This window comes from Sardina pilchardus, chromosome 7 (assembly GCF_963854185.1).
Source record: "Sardina pilchardus chromosome 7, fSarPil1.1, whole genome shotgun sequence".
Taxonomy (NCBI): Eukaryota; Metazoa; Chordata; class Actinopteri; order Clupeiformes; family Clupeidae; genus Sardina; species Sardina pilchardus.
This window is the reverse complement of record NC_085000.1, coordinates 5,581,789-5,598,269: the sequence shown is the minus strand read 5'-3', so window position 1 is coordinate 5,598,269 and position 16,481 is coordinate 5,581,789. Positions and strand designations below refer to the sequence as shown.

Here is a 16,481-nt window from a genome sequence, read left to right as displayed (position 1 = left end):
AGTGACATGATGCATTGTAGCATCTGGCCAGTGTCGTGGTATTGCTTGCCCGGATTATCAAATGCTCGAGCTTTACTAAAACCCAAACAGAGTGCTCTCTCTAATCCTGATTCAGTTTAGCCTAGACTGGTGCCTGACTATGTATCATTTAAAAATGATAGCACCAATGATGATATGACTGTTGATATGACTGTTGATCTGAAACAAAAGCCATTGCAAATATGGTAGATATTAAAAACTAACCCACGACCTTCATTTAATTGATTTTATACCCAGTGATAAATGTGAGCTTTGTTTTCCCTATAATTAGATATAAGGCAGTATCTTTCATAGGCCTTCTATGGTCCATTACCTCACTGTCTGTATGGTACTATCACTGGGTGATACTGCTGTAAGCATGTCTACCACGTCTGCCCCTCTGATCCCTTTTTATAATTTCTGTGATGAGTAGACTTATTTATTACCCATGGGGGGTAAATCATATTTATCAATTAGGCCCATCCAAGGCAGTGAGTCTAATCTGGCTGGTAATGAAATTGTCCCCATGCATGTGATTTGATGAAGGGTCCTGCAGCAAGGGCTGTCCCATGACTGTACATCATGTGGTGTGAGGAGAAGAGAGTGGGATTCTGTGTCACTCAGGCTGCCTCGCTCACAGCCCCACCCCCACACTACTTCTGAGGCGTCTGGCCTGGTGCAGCCATTCGGCTCAGAATTTCTATGCTCTAACTGAGGCACATTCTTCTCCCCTGCAATGGCCTTGATGAGAATGCTGGAGGGAGACTGTTAAGCACTTTCACACCACCAGCATAATGGAACTCTCAGACTAACCCTATCAGATGTGCCGGTCGCTCCACCCTGAGATTAATCTGGACTCCGAAGCTTTTGTAAAGGACTTGCCTCGCTCAAGCACAAGCAGCTTGGACACTGACAGTTTAAAATGAGATTATTTTAGAAAAGAATAGAGAGTGAAGTCTGATATGCTATGACATAGCATGGCACACTGAACTTGTTACTCTGTGGGAACACGTTATAAATAGCATATCCCTGATAGTTTATTTTCTGTTTGGAGAAGAACAGGTTGCACTGGCTGTGATCTGTCAGGCTGCATTCCACTGCAAATACAGTACAATGCAGAGGCACCCTTCCCCCATAGCTGCTCAGGCGACTTGCTAAAGGAGAAAAACAAAGGCACTCTTATTCCTTAGAAATGAACCAGCGATAAGAGGAGGCCTCTCTCCAAACACCTTACTGTTCTTAGTCTGTCCACTGGGTAGTATGCTAATATTCTCGCTTGCTCACAAAAGTCCTGCTCTATGGATGCACTCTTTGTGGATGTAGAATATAGGCCTGGAATGTTCTTTGACATTGCTTTTGCAACAAAAAGACATTATACTGTGTGTGCCATTTATGATCAGCTTCCTGCATTTGTTGTGATACAGGTCTGTTTTCACAGAAATAAAAGTGACATAAAGAGTGAATGACTTGAGAGGTTTTGAGTTGAAAACAAATGAGAAGTTATGCTATGACTGCAAATCACAGGAGAAAAATATGCGTCTGTCAGAACAGTATGGTGAAATACTAATCATTGTAGTTCCATTTAGAGATATGTAGGGCTGTGGCTGCCCATGATGCAAGGGGAGAATATTCTCATTTAGTTTTTCGTAATAATTTCATTGGCGTAAAGAATAAATAGTGACATCTTGTGGTTATTATGGGGTAGTGAGGGTTTTGCAACAACATCGTCGTGTGAGTTTGTCTTTAAAATAAAAAATGATTTCACGTATAGAATTGTATTTTCTTAAAATGAATAAACGATTTAACATTGGCTGCCATCTGAGGGACATTAGGACCATCAGGAAAAAAATTGAAAATAATAAATAATCATCTTCTTTTCGCTACTAGACAAGCTATTTAGATTATTTAGGAATAATTATTGGAATTGGCTGTAGTGTATCGTTGTTTAGTGTTTGAAACAGATATGCGCGATGTCAATTAGGCTACAAAATATGGGACCCTGAGGAATTGTCACAGGTTGTTTAATTTGAGGGATGGGCAAACTTGACTATCTGCAATGTTATCAAATAGTCTACGCCACAAATGAAAAAGAAAACAAAAGGGAAAGAAAGCAAACAAAGCAAAGTTCAACAGTAATGCAATGCCGCAGTTGTCAGAAATATAGGCTACAATTAACATGTTAAATGAAATAACTAACTGTTGCTTTAAGGTTTCGGCCTACAGAATCACGTGTGAAACAAGTTTCTAAGAAAAAAAGTTTGACAAGTCTACAGTGCAGGCAGTTGAAGACCACCCCCCGAAAAGAGTAGTAAAATCAAAAGAAGGTTTACTACCGTGGTTAAACTTCAACAGCAACAGCAAAATGGAGGGGATTACTCAGGTGAGAGGGAGAGAAACGTTAAAAGATAAGAGATATAGATCAGAGTGAGGCACTACTCCTAAACTCTGGCTGTGGAGTATACTGATGTGTGCTACGCGGCGCTAGCGCTGCATTCTTACTGCTAGTAGCCTAAAAAGATTGCACTTGTTCACTCTGTAAACTTATTTTACTGAAGACAAACGTCTAATGCGGTTGAATTAACTAACTTTTTATGTTAATGTAACTACTCGCAGAAAGTCATGACAGCCTTCAGTCTTGATATTGGACCTTTGAAGGAACCACTGGGGTTTATTCGAGTTCTCGAGACGGTGAGTTTTTTGTCATGAATTATGTTGCTTGGCCAATATGCCTTGTATGCAATAACGCTGACCTTTACAGCTGTCATAACACAATCTTCAAATGACACATCTTCTCCTTTTCTACAATAATTTTTAAGTAAAGTTACATTAAGGAGGTTGCCACTGCGTCGACATCGCTTAGCTTTCCGCATGTAACTTGGCATAAGTTTATGTGTAGTGGCGTGAGTTAGCAAGCTAACATGACTTTCTCCACTTCAGTCAGCCAACGTTATCGTACTCCATGAAAGCATTGACTGTGTAGCGCTTACTTCAGTGGGATGGTGCCAGAACATTTCTTCTCTTGTCTGGCACTGTCTTACGCCTTGTTTATGACTTTGCCTTTGCTTTGGCTTTACTGAATTGTCTGTTAACAGTGTGGGCCTTCACACCAATCTACACGTTACCATTGCCTTCCTTGCCAGGCGACTGCAGACCTGCTATCCCTATATTTAATCAGTTTTAAAAAAGATTATTCATAATCATACATCCGGCTCCGGATTTGGATCATCCCGTAGGTGGGCCGAGATAGGGACCCTTAAAGATTACCATAACCAGCTCAGTACTTTTTAAGACGCGCACACACAGATCGACGGACCGACCCAGTTACAATGCCCTTTACCCTCTTACTGGGCACGAGGGTGGCTATATCATTAAAATATCCCCCCTAATATGGAAGCTGAACAGACCTCTGTTTTAGACACTTGACTAACCTATGCTCCCCTTTTGATTGATCTTTTCCTAGTTGTGTGTGTGTAATACACAAAAATATATATTTCCCCCTTTATGTATGTAAATAGGATAAGGGGACCTGATGTCCGAGACCAAAACCGGGGACATAATCCCACAAATGTGGAAATAACGGGGGCATTTTCTGTTAACTATCAATCTGATTGAAATATGTAATAGTTTTTCAGTATTTTCCCGGGGACAGGCAACCAAAAACGGGGACTGTCCCCTGAAACTGGACGTCTGGTCACCCTACTGTAGGGCATCTGTCACATATATTCTTCACAGATGAGCAAGAACTACAACAAATATGAAATGACTTTCACTTGACATTTTCGCTGAAAACTACAAACAGTTAGCTGCTTAGAGGGGGGTATTGACTCACTTGACAGAAGCACACTTTTTACTGTAAGCAAGGAGACAATTAATTGTCCCATGACTTCTGTACATATCGGTGCTGGCCCATGAGGTTGTTTTACTTGACTGGAAAATGAAAAACGGTGACCCTATATTTTTGTGTGCTCACAGTTGTAACGGCACAAGTTGAGCTTCATCAGCAAAAAAATCCCTCCACATCCTGTCAGAAAGAATGCTGTTTAACTGAGGAAACCAACTCTGAAATGGACTTTGCTTCTGTTGCTGTTGAAAGTGCTGTGATAACAAAAGCGAAAGTTCTACAGACGTGCCCGCCGCAAAATTGTGAATTTTTAAAAACGTAATTTGTTTTAGTTTCATTGCTTCTGAACACAGTAGTGTGTAAGGAATGCCTCTCATAGCTTTTGTCTTGAGCTGTGTTGTACTAGTCAGTTTAAAGGACACCTCCGTTCTAAGAAGAACCTAAGGCCTATTTTTGGATGATAATAAGTATAATTCTTTGGGGGCTAAATCAATGTTAATGAGAGTAGTTTGAATAAGACTGGATATTACTATGCATTTAGCAAAATAGGATATTGTGACAGACTTGAGGGAAAGCAACTTGAAGCCACTGACAAGGCTCAAAATATAATACTGAGAGGAATTGACAGCCAGACAGTAGTTTGTACAGCATCCGGTTATCCACTTGCATAGACTTCTCCTATGAGCAGGAGCAGAAGAATAATTTCAGAAATGCACTGACTGATCAATCAATCCTTTTTTATATCTTTTCTGTACACTTACAAAGTTAGAATTAAGTTAATTTTGTCTGGTCGGACCCTTTTTACATGATCACAGAATTTAAATATTTTGAGCCTTGTCAATGTCTTAAAGTAGGCATCTACTTTGATATAGTGAACTTGTCCCCAAGGCTGTCGCTGTATGATATTTCACTGTACTGTAAATGCATATTCTTGTCTTACTCAAAACTACTGTCATTTTGGTCTTCAACGAAAGTTTGCACTCTTTATCATCCAAAAATAGACCTTAGGTTGTCCTTAGCCCAGAGCTGTCCTTTAATACTGTTTATTATTTCTTCACAGCCAGGGTAGCGTTCGCCAGTGGCTTACTGTTGTTTAATTGAATGTTTATTTATTGGGGTGCGTCTGCAGATTTTTTCCATATTTGCATTTGCAACGACTGGCGGCTATTCTGGAGAGTCCAGCATTAATGTGAAGTGCCCAGGGGACACCGTGGGGAAGGAGGTTGTCGCCAAATTTGCCTACCCCTTCAGGTGAATTGCAATTCAACTGTGTAGATATGTTTATATACACTTTAATTTAAACCATTGCCTCATCTCTTGAGAGATGGTGGCATACTGAAGATCATATGACTGATATTAATTCAATCCTGTTCATCTCTTAGGCTGATGAGCCAGCCATACTCTGTCCCATCCTGCTCGAATGCCACTGCCACCGCCGACATTCAATATTACCTGACAGGAAACTACTCCTCCTCTGCTGAGTTCTTTGTCTGCATTGGAGTATTTGCCTTCCTCTACAGTGTAGCTTCCCTGGTCATCTACCTTGGCTATCAGCAGCTGTATAGAGAGACAAGCCGTGGCCCAATTGTGGTGAGTATGTTCAAACCCATGCCTGTTTGTTTGCCTATCAAGTAAGAAAATCTAGGTAGTCAGCATCAGTAAACGCATAGGAGTAGGAGTTGGCCTTCTAGTGGGTGATCTGCTCTGTCAGAAGATGTTGTGCAGCTGCACAAGTTCACGAGTCGGACATCAACAAATACTTTGCATAGTTTCAACAGTAGTCAGCATTTGTTACCCTCTTAGTTAAACATGTCTACGGAATCTGATTAAGCAAACATCTTCTGTTCAAAATGCTTTTTGTATGGTGGTGAAAGCCCAGCATGGGCTAAGCGAACTCGGGTAAAAACACCATAGATTTCACTGACTTGTTGTTGACATTAAGCATTTCGTTTGTGTACCATGGAGCTGTGAGGAATGTTTTGGGCCGAACCATGTTGGTTTACAGCAGCTGCTGTCACATACAGAGGCAGAGGTGGGTCTAAGGTCACCTCGCAGCACTGTGTAAATGAATCTCTTAGAGGGTGTGTCCTGCTAACAACAGCTGCTCTGGCCCTTTGGGCGGGAGGCCAGCATAAAGGCATATCAGGGGCCTTTCCCAGATGACCAGCCACTTGATCACCACCATCCTGTAATTTACAACCGCCAGTGGACACAGTAGTTTGCCTCTGAACGAGTTCAAGACTTCTAGTTGAAATAATCTTGTCTGAGTCGTAGACAGGAGTGTGGTTTTTTTTGTATATGACCGTAAAGGCAAAGCCATGGAGGACTGTTGGACCATAAACATAAACACTGTAGAGTGACAATTGTGTAACGTTTGTCACAACTACATAGCCTACAATATACTGTACTTTAGCCCTAGCCCATCATAAAAAAGAAAAAAACATGTGAATCTCAAATATTTGTTGCTACGTGCACATGTGACCAACAGTTGCATAGTGTGCCATCTTCAATCTGAAGTGTATGCAGCAGCTAACATGTTTTTTTCCCAGTTAGTTACATATGTATTCTATTGTGAAGTAGTTATTGATGAGCAATATTATACATGAAATTGTAATTGTTTAACTGAAATCATGCCATTAGGATGGCTTGCTGCTAACACTCATGTGAGAAAACGTCATGAAATCTATTAATTTATGATTACATTGCGTACACTGGGAGTGTAAGCAATCCACTACTCACATGCTACTGTTATCATGTTACCTGCTGGCACCTCCATAGATAAAAAAAACTCTCACCCAATATTTGCACATCACACAGACTCCTCTTACAGGGAGGCTACAACGGGGCTAGCTGAAGCATTCTGTTCATGTAACGTCTGCTGCAACAATTAGCTCTCACTATAATGAATGGATCTGGCATTTTTAAACATTTCTAGAAGTACTTCTGTTGCGCACTAGTGGTGGTGGGTGGGGGGGAATCGATTCTGTTCAGTATCCCGATATTTTGTACATGCAATTACATCGACCGCTAGTAGCTCAAAGTATCGCAATACTTAATTATAGAATTTAATGATCTGTTTTACTTTTATTTGAGTCGAGTTTACTCAGGGTTTACTCTGATCACACTAAATTTGCTTATTAGATAGATAGATAGATAGATAGATACTTTATTGATTCCCAAGGGGAAATTCAAGATATTACGCTCACAAGGTGGCACTTGTTGTGGTGTTTTATTGTGCATTCAACGGCAATTTCAAATAAAAAAATGGCTTCACAATCACAACCTGTGGGTGGTGATTTCGGTTTTCATCAAGCAAGCATGACAAAAGCACGACAAAAATTCTCGGGACATTACCTCAACCGAGATCAACCTAGTGGTGAGCGAAGCGAATGCCGCGTGCGTTGTGAAGTCCCAGTCTGTAGCCTACCTCATGCGCAAGGCATCTCCAGCTCTTAGCAGGGGCAGCGGAAAGTGAAAGTTATGGGCTGCGACAGCACATTTTTCCAACTGAATTTTTTGACGTTTGCTGATGTTGGTGCTTCTGTTTATCACAATAAGTTTCCTCTCGTTGTTGATTGGCCTGATATTTTTCTTGTTTAAGGGAAGTGGTTTTAAACTATGGTGTTCCAGACTAGATCTCCCTGAAAGAAGATCTAGGTGGGCAGGGCCAGGATACCTGGAGACAGGGCACAGCAAACAACTTTTGCAAATAACGAATCCTGATTACCACTCTGCTGCTATCTGGGACTTTCGCCAAATGCATGCAATACAAACATAACGATGAAAGACGGAGGTCTTTAATGATACATTTGGCTCATTAGGACTATTTTCTGCTAAAACCTTTTAAATAAAAACATTTTAAGTTCAATGCACAGTGCAAGACCAGGAATTATTTCAATAAGATGGTAGTTATCAGTCCTTATTTTTTGCACTCTCTGGTTAACAGTCTTTAAATTACCCTGTATGCATCAGTTCTAGGCTCAATTTAATTTTTATGTTTTAGCCTATGTTAAAGCAGGGTCTAGAACAGTGCGTGTCTGGCATGTTGAGGCGTGGCATCACAACGGTTGCTGGCCATTGTGATGTCGGTCAACCTTCAAGGCGACCCAACCCTACTATTTTAGGTGCTCTAAGCGATGTTATGCGATTTCTAAGATAAAACATTTTTTGTAGCATAACAGTACTGGTATTGTGCCAACGACTCCAGGTCTGGTGGGTGGGTTAGTTCCAAAAGTGTATCAGTCCTTCAGTCAAAAGAGGACTCGCACGCCAATGTTGCCCTGCAATGTTGCAACATTGGTCACTGTTAGTGGTTGATTGTCACATACAGCAGACATCACCTCACCAGCCGCTAGCTGCCTGTGCCCTGAATACACTGTAAAGGGGAAAAAATGTGGTCTCTGTGGGCAGCCCAGGCTCCAAAACGATAGCAACTAGGTTCAGCCTGCACCATAAAAACATAGATAGAATAGAAGCTTTATTTGTCATTGCATTAAATACAGTGCATTTTTACACAATGATGTCCATGATACCACTCCTGAACAGTGCTTTTAAAAAGAATGAATTATTAATAAATATGTAACAAACAAACAACCCCATCCCCTACCTACATTTCACACTCTCTTTTCTCTCTCACACGCACTCACTCACCCACCCACCCACATAAACCAACACGTGTAACATAAACAACACATGTAATTGACTGACACCCTCCTATCCCTCCCAGACACGCACCCTTTTGCGCTCATATGTGTAAAATGGCTGCAGGTTTCAGCATAAGAAAGTGCAAAACGGAAATAATGACCAGAGGTAGTGTGGTTGGTTACACAGGGTTATATTGTTTGTTCAGTGAACGCATGGCCGAGGGGGAAAAGCTTGTTGCCAGCCTGGCAGTGTGTGCTTTCATTGACCTGTAGTGCCTGCCAGAGGGAAGCAGGTTGAACAGGTGATGAGCAGGGTGGGCAGTGTCTATGAGAATGGATCTGGTCCCGTTGAGGCAGTTGGAGTTGGTGAGCTCTTCCAGGGAGGGCAGAGGGCAGTCTATGGTCTTTTGGGCTGTGCCTATGACCCTCTGCAGAGTTTCAATTGCACAGGAGGGAGGGGGAGGGAGTAGCGAGCTAGCGCTTTACTTTGTTTGAACTTCAACAGACGTGGCATTGCCCAACATCGCTTAGAGCACCTTTTAACAAGTAAAAGTAGACTGACTGGACAATTGGGGAAAAAAAGTTACAAAAATACCAACATCAATGCAACACAAAAAGTTTTTGAAAAATTCCACATACCGTAAATGATGATACAATTTTATGAAATTGATACAGCTCGATACAAATAAAGATAATAAACCCTAACAGGGAGCTAGGTAGTTTAAAACTTAACTTAAAAAGTTAGTTTCAACATAAGGTTTAAGACGCACCTTATACCTAAACTTACGATCGACCTTACGTTCTACTGGTACAACCGACTGCTGGTGCGTAACTGAAGCGTTCCATTCTCGATGTGCAAAAGTAGTTTTACAATATTATTTTTTTTCACACTTATGCAACGCTATCACATTTGATCATCACATCATAGTGGAAGCTAATTGCTGCAGCAGAAGCAACGCAACGCAAACAGAACACTTCAGTTTCGTGCCTAATGTGGCCTTCCTGCAAACATATTGTATACAATATATTGTACACAATAAAAAAAGGAAATAAATGTAGTATCTTAACAACACACCAATGTTTCAGAGTTGCCTGACGACCAGGTTTTCCATCCCTTGACAACGGTATATTGAATGAAGAAAGTGCATAAATAATGAGGTCATAAGAGGGTGCAATTTTAGCGACTTTTGAAAGGAACTGCTCACTCTGATCGTATAACTACCGTAATTTCCCAACTATTAGCAGCTTATACATTGATTTTAAAAAACCTGTGAGGTTAATGCACAAGGTTGATCTGGTTTTGTGTCTTAACTTGCATAAAACACTGTCCTGCGCCTTATACTCAGGACTGTGGCTAATTCACAGGAAATTACTGTACCTTTGTAACATAATGAATCTAAATGCAGTGTCATTCCCGGGTTCATTGACATCTAACCATGCGTATATGCGTATAATTGCTGTCATGTGGGTTCTCCTTGTCATTATCTAACATTCCCATGTCAATGATTGTCAGCTATCTGCTACAGTGTTAGGATTCTAGTGAAAACTGCATAATTATTTACAAGCAACACACATTTGGTTTGGGTTCAAATACAATCATTCATATCTCTATTGTATTTGTGTGTCTGTTTTATTTTCGGCTCTGTACAACATTGTTTTACTTTGCCTAGTAAGTAAAAGTGAAAAGCAAACAGTCACGACTCACGAGGTGAAATTAGTCAGAGTCACACCCGTATTCTGTGTACAGACTTGTCTAACACTCCCCTGTCAAGGAAGCCACTAGTGGCTGTACTGTAGTCTCTGTGCACTCTAAAAGTCTCTTTTTATAAGTAAAGGTTTATAAAATATTCCCTATTCTTTAAAAGAATACAATCAAGTATATTGTGTTCCCCAAACAAATCTATAGATATTCTAGGACTGTTTATCCACCAAGATATCCTTGGAATTGTTTTCAGATATGACTGGGAAGCTAGTTGAAAGGTCACCAAGAAGATTGTACAATGGAAAGCATAATTGAGCTTGAGCTTTTCAGTGGCCTGTATCTGGGTGTGCCTGGGTGCCTCTGGTGATGTGTGTAATAACTCCTGATGTTGAGCTATCAGTGCTGGGATCCTATGTGTCAACATTGTCAGTTGATGGCGACTTTTAAATGAATCCCTCCTCTTATCAACAGGACTTGCTGGTGACTGGTGCATTTGCTTTCCTGTGGCTGGTGTGTTCTTCTGCTTGGGGCAAGGGCCTCACTGATGTCAAGTATGCCACCAGTCCGTCTACTCTGGTCAACGTCCCCACTGTATGCAAGACAGGTGCCTCCTGTATACAAGGTGCCATCCCCCACATGGGACGCCTCAATGCCTCAGTGGTAGGTTCAGTCAATTCTCCTATAACTTTGTGTTGTGAAGAGTTGATGGAAGAGTTATGTTTTGTATTTCCTAGGGCTGTCGATTTTGGCCAAAAATAAAATCCCGATATTTTTTTTTTTCTTTTCTCAAAATCTGATTTTCAATTACGATTATCAAAAGGCAAAGAAATGATTTCAAATATGCCGTTTTTTATTGAACAAATACTGTGGGAAAACTATCCCTTTGGGATTAAGAGAAATCCTCACTTTCAAAATGATCGTAGGGTGTGTCCATCCCCTTGATTAAACAAAAATGAAGGAATAAAGTGCAAAACTTTTTCTAAGCTAAAGAAAGCTTGAAAAAAAAAATATCTCAGACAAAAATCAAGCTAAGTACTGTAATTGCCCTAATTAAAGTAAAAAATCGATAGTACAATTTTACGTTTTTTAACATCGTCTTACTCCTAAATACATAATCGTGAATTAGAAACAGTGATAACAGTAATCTTTTAATGAGAACACTGTGGTCCATGTAAATCCTGGAAGAGATATTGAATGAATGTTTTGGGGAGGTGATACATACTGTACTGTAACTGTAACCATAACAAGATATCAATTAATCTAATTACGAACGTCTGTCCAACGCAGTGCCAAGTTTGACGTTATTTGGATAAGAAATGCTAAAGATATGGTCAACTATATCAGTAAAAGAAGCACACATAGGACTTGCCAGTCTAGTCTCTGGGCACTGCAGTGTAGAAAATCAAGATGCAAGGTGTGTAGACCAATATCATGTCTGACCTCAACTATATACTGTTGTGGTCAATAATTTACATACACGTGCTAAAGTTGACTAAAAAGAGGCATATAAAATCTTCTTTTGGAAATTGATCTTAATGACTTAATTTTAAGATTGAGGGAAAACTACAAACTTTAAGGACACTAATTTTCTTACTGGATGAATAATGTATCGTAAATAAATATGTGTTCCTTCTTAAAATGCAGGGGTCGGCCCCAGTCGTAACGCAACTGGCGCAACTGGCTGGGGCACCTGCACCGCACGCCGGCGACCCGGGTTCGATTCCCGCTCCGTGGTCCTTTCCGGATCCCACCCCCGCTCTCTCTCCCATTCACTTCCTGTCTTTCTCCACTGTCACTGTCAATAAAGGCATAACATGGCCAAAAATATATACTTAAAAAAAAAAATGCAGGGGTCAAAAGTAGGCATACCCCTATGTTAAATTCCCATAGAGGCAGGCAGATTTTGAACTGGTTTTATTTCACTTAACCCATTGTGCTCAATGCAAATCAAACCAGTTAATAGGCTAACTGAAATAAAACCATGCCAATCTCTAGATATGGTGAAGGGATGATGTGGGGCTATTTTCATTCCAAAGGCCAAGGGAACTTTATCAGGATGCATAGTATCCTGGATCCATGAAATAACTGGCCTTTAGATAAAAATCTGCCTGCCTCTATGGGAATTTAACATAGGGGTATGTATACTTATGACCCCTGTATTTTAAGAAAGAACATTTATTTATTTACAATGCATTATTCCTTCACAAAGAAAATTGGTGTCCCGTTTTTTTTTAACTAAGGCATTTAAAAATATTTTTATTATACCTCTTTTTAGTTAACTTTAGCATGTGTATGTAAATTAATGGCCACAACTGTAGAGTGTGTCTATGTGGTTTGCTTGCATAATACACGAATGCAGTTTCTCAAAACAGCATAAAAATGATGACACTTCGATTAGCTCAGGCTTCTTTGGACTGCCTTTACACTTTAAACAAACAGCAATTCCAACACCAAGGTCCCAATAGAAGCGAGCGATAATGGTCCCAAACATGATTACAATAAACATGTTAGTGTGCCATCAAAAGTGTTGGATTGGCGGGCCTTTACAGGAGAAACAACAAGTTTGAAAAGCATGTCTTAATGAGTGGCCCTATAAAACCCTATTCTCTTTAAAATGGCCTGTACCTGGTGTTTCATATGTGCGCTCTTCCATTGGAAAAGGTGCCATTAGAGTGCCCTCTTTACTGCCCCTACATGCCAGTGTTCCAAATTATGTTCTAGTACAGAATGCAGTGGAATGCAGTCCTGTATATTGTACTACACAGGTGCAGCTCATTGACAGGTCCAGAGCGGTAGATAAAACACTCCCATAAAAGACTGTGGAAAAAAATAGCAGCGCTTTCCTATGCCAGTTTCCGGGTTATGGGAGTTCTGGAACCATTAACAGCCAATCTTTTGGTCAGTGGTCTATGAGTTAATCAATTACACTCTCCAGCATCCAGAAATACATCCCACCCTCCTGCGATTCAGCCATTCCAGAGCAGATGGTGATTGAAGATGAGATGATGCTTTCAATGACGGCTTTGTAGAAAAGCACTAAAAGGTTTTTTTTGTTGACCTGGAACTTTTTCAGTTGTCTTAGGAAATAAAGTCTCTGATTTGCCTTTTTGATAAGGTGGGTGGTGTTAATGTCCCATTTCAAATTATGGCTGATATGTGAGCCAAGAAATGTAAAGGATTCAGTCAAGGTTATAGGCTGTTCACATATAATAGATGGGGCTTTGGTGTTAGGCCACCTTCCCATGTCCACAATAATTTCTTTGTTTTTTGAGGCGTTAAGATGGAGCTTGTTTGCAGCACACCATAGAGTTGTTATGGTCACGTGGTTCATGTAAACTTGTACAATTTTCCTGGAAATGATTGACAATTGATTGGAATGCACTGAATACTGTTCAATATTGAGAGACAGCCATGACCAGCTTCACGACTGTACAAACTTGGCTGTAATATGCTTCACCATATAACGAACCAGCTGGCTTTGTGATCACTAAATCGTATCTTTTATTTGTTTAGTCCGTTGAAAGTTATCCACATATCAAACGATTAAATCCACAGTTATGGAAGAGTTGTTTTGCTGAAGCAGTCTCACTATAATATCCCACTTTTGCTGCCCTTTTTAAAGCGAAACAACACTTATAGCCTAGTACTAGATGAGCATTGTGCATACAACGCTTTGTTGTCATTTGATAGCAAAGCTAAATGCCCAAGAAACGTCAGATCATAAAAGTTGGACAAATGCAAAAACTTAATGACCACTTGTTCGTGGTCTAGCCTAGTGCTGCCTAATTGAATGGGGATAGCGCAAGGTTTATCTTATAATAGGCTATTGTAGTATTATTTATTATTTATAATCAGGCTATTAGTACTATTACTTTACTACTATTACTGTTATTATTATTATTATTATTATTATTGTTGTTATTATTTGCGTGAGCCAATAATACAAATCTGAGTCTGAAATGTTAGCTACAAACTTCTGGGAACTATTTGAGGATTCCATGAGCCGCCATTATTGAAAAATAAAGGAACGTTAGCGTCAATAAAGTTGTCGCAACTCTCTATCTATAAGGCTCTGGTCATTCCTGTTGACAGATCAGTTTCCCATTTGAGGAAAAGCATCTGTTTGCTCTTGAATATCTGAAACCCATATTTAGCTGCAAAAAAGGACATTGACAACATACAGTAGCAAATGTTGAAAGTGACACATTTCACTATTCCGTGGAAAATATAAGCTTATTTTGAATCTGATGGCAGCAAAACATTTCAGAAAAGTTTTGACAGGGGCAACAAAAGGCTGGAAGTGTAATGATAAAGACGAATGAAAAGTAGGAGCATTTTACAGTTAAATAGTTAAACTGGCACCATGATTGAAAAAGCATTTCAGAGAGGTAGAGTCTCGGAAGTGAAGATTTGGAGTTATTTATAACTCTGTGCAAACCTGTGTAGGAAAATAATGAAATAACATAAGAATAGTGCTCCTTCATGAGAAATTGTGAAGCATTTGGGAATTTCGTAATTTCCTGTTCTGTACATCATTTTGGATTTCAGCATTTCACGTTCCTGTAGTTACACCAATCAAAATGTGTAATTCTTTTTTAAAGAAAATAGAATGCCGCATGCACCCTACTGTCAAACACAAACCTGTCAAATACTTTGAAAGGCGACGCAGGAGTTGAGGACTTCACAAATGTGCTTAAATTAGCACGTGGCAAACAAGTAGGCTACAGGCACTTTTCACGTCTCGCCACCTAGGATACCTCACTTTATCAGTTGGCTTGAACACTTGAATATGGGTTGTGACTTATTAACCATGGGAAACTGAGGTTCCCATGGCCAGACCAGTTAAGAAACACTGGCTGAATGCCTGCACGAGTGTCCAATTTTTCGGATGAAATATTCACAGGCTATTAAACACATGTATTGTAATAATTAGTCTGAACACACAGAGGACGAGGTTTGTTGTGTGATGATTTTATTTTTCGGAACAGTCTTGTGTGATGTGACATTTCACGGGCAAAATCTCGGACTCCGTATACGGGCCTTTAGTAGCTCTACAAATACACTTAGGTGCTGTACCTGAAACTTTATAATGTAGAGGAAACCCTGCAATACCATACTTATCTTTAGAATCCCTCTTGTGGGTGACTAAGCTTTCATATCTGTTCATTCCAGACCTTTGGCTTTCTTAACCTCATCCTATGGGCTGGAAACTGCTGGTTCATCTTCAAAGAAACACCCTTCCACAAGCCAACTGCAGCGCCCCCTGCTGCTGACCCAGAGGCAGGAGAGCAACCTTTCCCTGGACGGTAGAAATATTTATTATGTCAGGTGAAATAAAATGGCTTATATTGGCAATACCTATCAATTTTATGTCAGATGTGAGAACGTTCTGTCGAAGGACTTGTTGTTAGATTGGTTTCCTGAACGTACTTAAAGTTAAAATGTCAGATTCAAGCAAAAATGTTTTTGCTTTAAAGTGATTTTTTTTAAAAACAAGTCACTCCGATATACACCTCGTTTTTTTGTTCTTCACATGCTATTTTGTGTGTCACTTTGGTGAATTGGCATATTAAAAAGCTGAACTGTATTGTATGCAAAATGTCCGTTATTGTCATCTCACATCTGTCATCTGTAAAAAAAAATGGGTTTTATTTTCGATAGAAACTCTGTTACGATCTCAGATTGTCATCACACTACATTATACAGTATATTGTGTTTGTAGACTAGTAATACATTTGGATTGTGCTGAAGTAAAGTTATGTTATTCTAAAACGTAGACAGTGATTGCCTTATTTTTTTTACTGTTTATGCTCTCGGCACTTATTCGTGAAGACGGGCAGAGGGGTGTTTAATTAGGTTTTTTTTTTTTATCTGTTTTGGTTATGTGTTATTAACATTTTGCTGAAAATTAACATGGATTTCTAATAAAAGCGTTAAAATGAAAGCACTGCTTTTTTGCTTGTGAAGACTTTGCAGAACTGCAATATTACGTTGTCTTGTAACATTGTTATCAAGTTGCATTGTATATTGTGCATTGTTGACATTGCTATTATGTAATAATAAATAATGTTAACATTGATTGTGTGCAGATATGACAGTTCAATACTCATTTGCTTTTTGTTGAAGGTCGTTAGTTGTCTCACCAGAGGGCGAGATAATAACATCTATTGAAGTCCTAAATATACACCAGATATAATGTACATTTATAAATATAAATGTACATGACAGAACAGACAGGCCTACAGGATGCAGGCTGGAGCACCAACAACAAATATCC

General features: G+C 39.7%; 1 protein-coding gene across 1 annotated transcript; it reads left to right on the top strand.

Annotated features, from left to right (window-relative positions):
- Positions 1–2,239: 2,239 nt before the first annotated feature.
- On the top strand, positions 2,240–16,283 carry sypl2b (synaptophysin-like 2b). The gene is made up of 6 exons (XM_062540449.1): positions 2,240–2,398; positions 2,632–2,706; positions 4,989–5,110; positions 5,242–5,449; positions 10,676–10,864; positions 15,377–16,283. Exons 1-6 carry the CDS (start codon positions 2,381–2,383, stop codon positions 15,512–15,514), a joined length of 750 nt encoding a protein of 249 aa, XP_062396433.1. The 5' UTR covers positions 2,240–2,380; the 3' UTR covers positions 15,515–16,283.
- The last annotated feature ends 198 nt before the right edge of the window (positions 16,284–16,481 follow it).

Coding starts and splice junctions, on each gene's coding strand:
- sypl2b (XM_062540449.1), top strand. Junction 2,707..4,988: donor TTATTCGAGTTCTCGAGACG/GTGAGTTTTTTG, acceptor GTGCGTCTGCAG/ATTTTTTCCATATTTGCATT. Junction 5,111..5,241: donor AAATTTGCCTACCCCTTCAG/GTGAATTGCAAT, acceptor TTCATCTCTTAG/GCTGATGAGCCAGCCATACT.